Here is a 9168-nt window from a genome sequence, read left to right on the forward strand (position 1 = left end):
AAAAGATACACCAAAAGACACAACAAAAGACACAAAATGACCCAAAAAGACACGAAAAAGACAATGACTAAAAAATACACAAAATGACCAAAATTGTTAGGCTAAACACACAAGACACAAATAGTCTCACTAGAATAAAAACCAGAGTTGGATGACAGGATCATACACAATCACAAGATCACATTTATGTTGTTTTTTTTTGTTTCTTTTTGGTTCAAAATGTTGATCCAGTGAGTCAGAATAAAAAATCAATTATTATTAGGTCATATAGGTGAGGTTGTGCTGGAAAAAAATACCAACGTGCCATATAAACATTTTTTAAGTGGTGTCTACAGGCAGGATGAAAAGGATTCAAATGGACTAAATAGCCCAAGACTCAATAGAGTTAAGTCCAGCAGATGGCGGTAAATAAAACAAAAAGGATGCCAACTGCCAATAAACACCAAAGAAGAAGAAGGACGCCGGGCGGACCAGGATGTTAGCGTGCTGCTCGCGGGGTTCGGCATGGGCTCCTGTTATCCTGGAGTTAGTTCAAAGGAGGACTCAGCCTGTCCTTCGTCTCTACAAGGCAGCAGTTCATTCACCCCGGAGTTTTCTGCAGAGAAACATATCGTATAGTCGTGTCATAAACCCTTTCACTTCCACATTGCGTTCCGTTTTAGACGTTCACGGGTCCAGAACAATCAACATGTCGTCCACTGCCATGTCTCAGAGAATGGTGTGGGTGGACTTAGAGGTAAGTGTCAGAGCCCAGACCGGCTTCTGTCTGTGTAATTCTGCTGTTTTAAACTGGCTGGCGTCAACTAATACAATAGCATGTAGCATAGTTAGCTGTAATGCTATTTATGGTTGTCAGTATACCACTGCTCAGGGTCTAACTAACATCACATATCAGTAGTGAAGGACTGTCAGTTAACGTCAACTAACCGTTATGTTTAAGGTTTAAACCCCGACACGTGACGTGAGCGTCAGTCAACTAGCTACACACTAACACAGTGGTTTTGAACCGACAACCCCACGTTGTGACATTCTGACTGATGCTAGCGGTACATGACAATGCAAACACGTTACGGCAGTAGTCCTACAAAGTCTAACTGGGTGATTCTCATGAAGCCAGTCTAAGCTGTCTGTGAAGATTATCAGGACATACTTTATTAAACTAAATATATTTCACTTTTATATGAATGAACAATATAGCCATAATGAGGCACAATGCATTGTTTTGTGTTAATATTTTTTATAGTTTTAAACATATTTTTGATTCACAAATTCATTGCTGTAATGCATCCAAATAAGAATGTCATGGTTTCCCCACACTTATACAATAAATATTTAATAAACTAACTTAAATAAATATAGATTTGTTTTAAAATGTACAATTTAACAGAATATAATCAAACATAATGGCTTTTAACAATGTATAAAGAACAAAATCTGAATGAAAATTGATGAGAAAAAAATGGTTAAGTTACCGTAATGATAGAATCGTTTGTATATGAGTGAGAGTGAGAGCAAATGTTCAGTCAAAGTCAAATACAAATATGACATGTCACAAGTAGTTTTATTGAAACCGTTTATTGAAGTGAACATAAATACTGTATAACAGGAGTGGCTTTTTTTTTTTTAATCAAAGCTCCATAAAGTGGACATTTAAATAAAAATATATCTTAAATAAAAATAGCCTATGAAATAAAATAGACCAATCTTTCTCTGAAATAAATATATTTATATGAGAAAAGAATAACGAACATTACAAAAGAACTAAATATGACAAACCCTACGAAGAGCAGCATTTTTATATAAAGAAAGGGGAAAAAATTGAACTATATCGATATATGTGATATGGTCTAGATAGATAGATGATAGATAGATATACTTTATTTATCCCAAGCTGGGAAATTACAGTGTAGCAGCAGCATTACACAAAGAGACAATGACAACACAATTAAGTAAAAAGAACAAGCAATAAAAATACAATAAAAATACAATAAAATATAAAGTGTCTAAAGAAAGAGTAGAATAGAATTCCAGTGCAGAATAAATATGAATATACAGTATAAAAATGTTGGTGCTATGAAACAAATAAGGTGCAATGAACAGTGTGCATAAAAAACACAAAGTGCATAGACAGTATGTAATGAACCAGACTATTTGTTATTGTACAGTGTGATGGCATGTGGCAGGAAAGATTTTTTGTATCTGTCTAATTCAATATCACATTTAAAAATATATCAATGTATATTTTATATCTATATATCGCCCTAATATATATACACAGTTGTACACAAACATTTCTCTCAGACCCCAACAATTAGCTCCACACACATGGAATATAATATAGGCATACAAAATATTATTTTTGTTGCAATTATTCTGATGGGATGCCTGTTGATGTGCTATTTATTAAGGAAGAACATATTGTAAGACGTTAAGTAATGCAGCTTTGAGGACTGAACACATGTCAGTGAACTATCTCTATGGTAACTAGGTGTTTGTGTGTGTTTTTTAGATGACAGGTCTGGACATTGAGAAGGACCAGATCATTGAAATGGCATGCATCATCACAGACTCTGACTTGAATATTTTGGCTGAGGTAATGTACGCATTAATACAATTGGACTGCTGCTTCTCTCAGGTCTTTTTAATTAACACCTATGTTCTTGGTCGGCAGGGGCCCAACTTGATAATAAACCAGCCCAATGAACTGCTTGAAGGGATGTCTGAGTGGTGTAAAGAGCATCATGGAAAGGTAAGATGTCTTTCTGTTTAGGGACTTGGAAGAAAATTATTTTTGCATATCTGTCTGAGTTGCATTTTTTTTTTTTTTTTACCATTTTGCCCTTCACCCAAGTCAGTTATGTCCAACAAATATTTGTATCCCGGACAACTGACAGGAAACACTAGGTTTGGAAACGGAGAGCAGTGCAACAGTCATTTTCTGGCCACGGTTTCATCCATCCATCTTCTATTCTAGCTCACTCATGCACCGTTCAAATATGAACTGATTCTGATATAGGGCTGCAACTAACGATTATTTTCATTATCGATTAATCTGTTGATTATTGAAACGATTAATTGATTAGTTGTTTGGTCAATAAAATGTATAAAAATATCAATCAGTGTTTCCCAAACCACAAGGTGACGTCCTCAAATCTCTTGTTTTGTCCACAAATGAGAGATATTCAGTTTATTGTCATAAAGGAACAAGGAAACCAGAGATATTCACATTGAAGAAGCTGAAATTAGAGATTTTGAACTTATTGTTTTTAAAAAACTGCTCAAACCAATTATTAGATTATCAAAATAGTTGACGATTCATTTAATAATCGATTATTGTTTGATTAATCGAATAAATGTTGCAGCTCTATTCCGATACCAGTACCTGGAAATCAGTGCCGGTAGCCCGCGGTACCTTTATTCTGTACTTTACTCTCCCTGTAATAAAATAATTGTAATTTCATTTAATTAGTCCAGACTCAAGTTCAACATTGTTATTCTATGTTCAGAACATTTTGTTATTTACATCAAACATTCTGCCCACCAAGGTTATTATAGGTAATGAAAACGAAATAACAAAAACTAGAATTGAAAAACCATTTTTGTTAACTGAAATAAAAATAAAAACGAGAGTTTTAAAAAAAAAACGATAACTAACTGAAACTGTATTTTGTGGTTACAAAACTAACTAAAATTATAGTGAAAATGTCCTTCGTTTTCGTCTTTGTCAACTTTTTTCATATGTAAACCTTTTTGGTTGATGTGAAATCTATTTCATCTATCTGGTTTTATGACTTAATAAACTTATAGGGGCTGAGATGGATCAGACAAAGGAAATAAAGGAAACATTTATTGTGACTTTTTGGAATCTGGCACCCAACAAATACCCCATTACAAAAACACTAAAACTAATAAAAGCTAAACTAAAACTAAGCATTTGCCAAAAAATAATTAAAACTAGCAAACTCACTCTAAAAACTCATTAAAACTAACTCAATTTGAAAACAAATTGACAAGAAATTAAAACTGAAACTAATGAGAAATCCCAAACAATTATAACCTTGTTACCCACCGCACAAAATAAACCCCCTCCCTCTCCTCTCCCTTCAACCTGCCTGTCAGTCCTCCACCAACAAAGAACAGGGAGGCTCACAGTAAAACACACAGAGAGGGAGCAGGACATCATTCTCTGTATATTTTGACACCAAGATTGACCTTCTAAGTGGCTTGGAAGATATATTGGTTCTCATAGACTTAATATGGCTGCCATCTCCGATCCCCAATCTTGATGAAGTGGCTCTTACAAAAAATGTAAACCTATGGTGATGGAAAGCATGTGGAAAAAATGTTGTGCTTTTGTCCGGTGTGTCCCCATTCTTCTCAAGTTTGGTCCTAAGCCACCTGACTAAAAGTGTTGAATGATATTTATCCAGTGTAATTGTGTCTCAGTCAGGACTGACCCAGGCTGTACAGGACAGTAAAATCACCCTAGAACAAGCGGAGTATGAGTTCCTGTCTTTCGTCAGACAGCACACCCCACCTGGACAGTGTCCTCTTGCTGGTAAGTTACTTTGCTGGCGTCAATGGCAGAAACATAATATCACTCAACTGATCCAGCTCCTACAGTCCTGCCGTATGATTCCATTTCCTGCAGGTAACTCTGTGCATGCAGACAAGAAATTCCTGGACAAGTACATGCCACAGTTTATGTACCACCTTCACTATAGAATCATTGACGTCAGCACCATCAAAGAGCTTTGCAGGCAAGTGTTTGTGTGGCTGTCTTGAATATTTGAATATTCTCACCTCTGCCACATTATTTTTTAACTAGTCTGTTTAGCTTGCTCTCCTTGCTTTTCTCACGAAGGTCTTGTTGTTTATGTTCTCTGCAATTCATGGTTTGTCAAAGGCCCTGTTTAACCTTTGTGTAGTCCTCCCGTCGACTATACACCCGTCCTCCTCAGGGGTCAAAAAGGACCCCATGACACAAGACTGGTTTTAGTACATGTAGAAAAAAATTATTACCAACTTTTTTGCACCTTTTAAGGCAACTCATGACCAAAAAATGTATATATAATTTTCATATTTTAGTCAAACATACAAAATTAGGCCTCATTTCAAGAGAAAAACCGTAATAAAACCTGAATATATTTTTTAATAGTTATAGTAGAATAATAATTTCTTGATGGGAATGCACAGTGTATGTTATGTCAACTTTTAGTGAAACTTGCGTTTTGAAAGCATTATTCATTTTTGGATGTCAGCAAAAATAAAAAAGGAATCACACCCATCCTCCTCAGGGGTCAAAAAGGACCCCATGACACAAGACTGGTTTTAGGACATGTAGAAAAAATATTACCAACTTTTTTTTCACCTTTTACGGCACGTCAAGACCAACACATTGATGTACGATTTTCATTTTTTTTTTTTCATTATTATTGGTCAATTGTAGTCAAATATACAAAATTAAGGCCTCATTTTCAAGTTTGACTGTGCATGCATGTGTGCTTGTGAGCGTGTGTTTGTGCGTCCTTGTGAGAAGATAAAAACTGTGTGTGTGTGAATCTCTATCTGTGTGAATTTCAAGCAATTCTATGCAAGTTTACCTATATTAATCGTATGTTGAAAATGGTTTTGGGTCAAAAAGGACCCCAAGAGTACAAGAGGGTTAATATTGCAGTGCTGAGTAGTTTTTGTTCCTCAAAGATAGGAGTCCAAAAGAAGAAATAAAAGATAGTATGGCATATGAGACTAATATTAGAGGGTTTGATTTTGTTCTGTAAATGCTTTCAGACGGTGGTTTCCAGTGGAATACAAGATGGTGCCTCACAAGAAAGCAGCCCACAGGTAAACAACAGGTTCACACCCCTCACCACTATCCCCACTAATACAGACTGGGAAGTAGCAGAGGACTTTTATTTGGATGAATCATTAGATGGGACTCACAGAGGCAACAATGCGGAAAGCTGCTTGAATACAGACACTAATTAGCAGGGGGGTAAGATAAACCAAAACGGAGACTTCTATTCTGCCATCATCTAAAGTAAGTTGGTTTTCAAAGTGTCTATTACTATTTTTTATTGGGACAGTGTGTAATGTAGCCTTAAGTGCGGGTGAGGATGGGGAAGGATAATATTTTAATATTTGACCATCATACTTGTTTTTACGACTGGATCATCGTTATTATGTTAATAACTGTGGTGATAACTCACTAATGGTAGCTAATAATGAATCACAGACAGTACTGTGGCGGGTGGTTAGAAATTAATTCTTTCAACCCCACACATTTAAACACAAGCCTTTAGAGCAGAGTTCAGGGGCCACATACAGCACAATTTGATCTGGTGGGCCAGACCACAAAACCTCTCTGTCTCTGTCTGTCTGTCTCTCAGCCAGCCGCTGTCCACTCTGTGCACGTCTCGCTATCTTTAGATATTTTCTAAATATTAAATGTGACTAGCTCAATAAATGTAAACAATCTAATAACTAAATCAAGTTATCATGTTTATCATTTCTTATGCAGCGTTCCTTTGAGAAAAGTTTTTGCAAATAATCTAGTTTAAAAATCTACCATGGAATTTAAAAAGTCTGCCGTGGAATTTGAGTTTTTTTTACCACGCAATTGACCGTTCGCAAAAGCTCCACACCCTTAGTTACTGTTGCTATGCCCGACAAGCTCCCAGGACTGTCAGCAGCCTTGGAGCAGATAGGCACTGTTTTAGCCATTCTTTTTGGAGTAATGCCTCAGTGAGGTAGGCTGCCCAATCAGAGATTCTATCTGCTGGACGTTATGTTCAAGATTGATATGTACATTACCGTATTTACTCAATTTAAAGCCGGGCCCCTATTAATGAACGGCCTCATTTAGTAACCAGGTGTAAAAAACAATTTTTATTAAATAAAAGCCGACCTCTTTTTATAAGCCGGGTGTCTTACCGGTGTTATGTCAAAGTCTGTTCCCCCGTCGATATGTGTCCCCCTTACCTTAACCTGCACCAACCTGACCCCTGACCCCAACCAGTCCTCCTTTAAGTTGTTAACATGAGCCCAAGTTTACCTTAACCCCAAACAGTTCTCTCTACAAGGCCTAACCTTAAACTTAGATCCTAACTCCAACCGCGGAGGTGATGCTACGGAGAACACCATTTAGGAAACATCATTTGACGGGGTAACAGATTTCAACACAACACCTGTATTTTGAAGTTTGGCCACACGAGTTAGTACTGTAGGTAAATATGGTTGTTTCTCCCGCTGTCCCAGTCATTCTCTGTAAAGTCGAGCCGTTTACGCACGTTCTTCTGGGCTTTTTTAGTAGTTTAGACATTTTAAATCCTGCTTAAAATGAACATTCAGCATATTGTTCATTGTTTGTTTACTTCCCAGTACTTCCAATATGGCTGACATCCGGGTAACTAGCTACAATGCGATGTGTAAAACACTCTAAAAAGTACCGGTCAGAGCTGCTCTGATTTTCTTTTTTTAATAAAAGCCTCCTTCAAATAATAGCCTGCCCCTATTATTAGCCGGGTCCCAAACTGATTTTTTTATTAATAGAAGCCTGGCTACTATTTAAGGAAATACGGTAACTGTTTTTCCTTATAGCACTGATGCTACAGAGGTTGGTAGTTTTGTAGTACAAGCCTCAAAATCTCATCTGTAGGCTACACTCTAGAAAACAGAAGAAGTCACTGGTGCCCAGATGGTAAATCATCCATAGCACAGACTGATGTAGCATGTGCTACAGGCGGGGCAGATGCATGTATATGTATAGGGCTATATATACTGTACGTGTGTATATGTTTATACGTACATCTGTATAATGGTGTCTATGTAAGTATGTGTATGTATACGTATATGCATTGAGCCTACGTTGTAGTTTATGTTGTTTATTTTTCGGTTCGAAAAGAAGAATTAATAACAAAATGAACTGACTTTGTATTCCTCGTTCAGGGCCTTGGATGACATCCAGGAGAGCATTAAAGAGCTGCAGTACTACAGAGCCACCGTCTTCAAAGCCTCAACAGAGAACAAGTGCACGATTGTAGAAAATGGAGGCAGCAACAATCGTTAAGTGAGACTATGGAACCTTCAGTGTTGTGTCCCTGCGTCTTTTGAAGACATCGCTTTCATCGTTCAATTACATGATCGTCTTAAATGTTTTTAGTTTTTTTTCTTTTCATATTTATCTGCCTAATCTTTTTTCAGTATTGTTCAAAAGTAAAATGTTGAGATTTCATCAAGCAAGGTAACGGTTAATTTAAAGGAAACCCTTTTCCATATTTAAAAGAGGAGCATTCAGAAGTGACCTTGCAGTTTGTATTTATTCAACCTTATTCTGGGATTGACTTTCATTTTCCTTGTTTTTAAGAAGAAACCAAATAAACAATGATCCCTGAGAAAACAGTCTATTCCACCTGTGTCATCTTTGTCAGCCAGATACATGTAATGGTTTGAAGTATGCGTTACTTTCATGCTTACCTTGCACTTCAGCTGGATTTACCATGATATCACAAGAAAACATGAGAATCCAGGATATATCTAGTGTCATTTCTCTCACACAGTTTTTATTTTTGTCAGATTTTATTCTTGTCCAGAGTCCAGTCAGATATCAACAGATATCAATTAAAGGGAATCAACAATTCCATATACATTGCTCATTTCACATCTCGGATCACATTTACACTAAGTATGGTCATACCTTTTACAACATATTCTAAAAGCATTCCCTCTTGCTTTTATTTATAGCCGACAAGTTTGCTATTGTTTAACCCTAATGCCCTCCTTACTACCCTCTAGTGACCTTTGAGGCCAAAAAAGACCACGCACACTAAAACTGCTATTCAATCACTATAGATCAATAATTTTTTCAGATTAATTTTCATAAATCTCCAGACCTATTCAAAACTACCGAGCATTAAATCATTTTCAGAGTTTTAACCCTTTATATGCCAGTTCTCTCATTACCTTTGTGGCCAAAAATGCCTCACAGACTTCCATTCACACCACATTTTTAAATCCCACTGCCATTATGGTATAAAAACATTAATTCAGTAATGTCAGCATTCCCCAGAGGAAGTATATGGCACTACATAAAAAATACTAATGCAATCAAATCAATTTTGTTGCTAATCTTTGACTTATCCAAGACTCTAATCGCCACCAAAACCCCAG

The 9168-nt window shown here is 36.6% G+C and overlaps 1 protein-coding gene across 1 annotated transcript; it reads left to right on the forward strand.

The window, feature by feature from the left end:
- The first annotated feature begins 460 nt into the window (after positions 1-460).
- Positions 461-8405, forward strand: smfn (small fragment nuclease). The gene is made up of 7 exons (XM_059352376.1): positions 461-736; positions 2510-2593; positions 2672-2749; positions 4447-4558; positions 4652-4760; positions 5791-5844; positions 7948-8405. Exons 1-7 carry the CDS (start codon positions 476-478, stop codon positions 8066-8068), a joined length of 819 nt encoding a protein of 272 aa, XP_059208359.1. The 5' UTR covers positions 461-475; the 3' UTR covers positions 8069-8405.
- The last annotated feature ends 763 nt before the right edge of the window (positions 8406-9168 follow it).

Source organism: Centropristis striata, chromosome 15, assembly GCF_030273125.1.
Source record: "Centropristis striata isolate RG_2023a ecotype Rhode Island chromosome 15, C.striata_1.0, whole genome shotgun sequence".
Lineage (NCBI taxonomy): Eukaryota > Metazoa > Chordata > Actinopteri > Perciformes > Serranidae > Centropristis > Centropristis striata.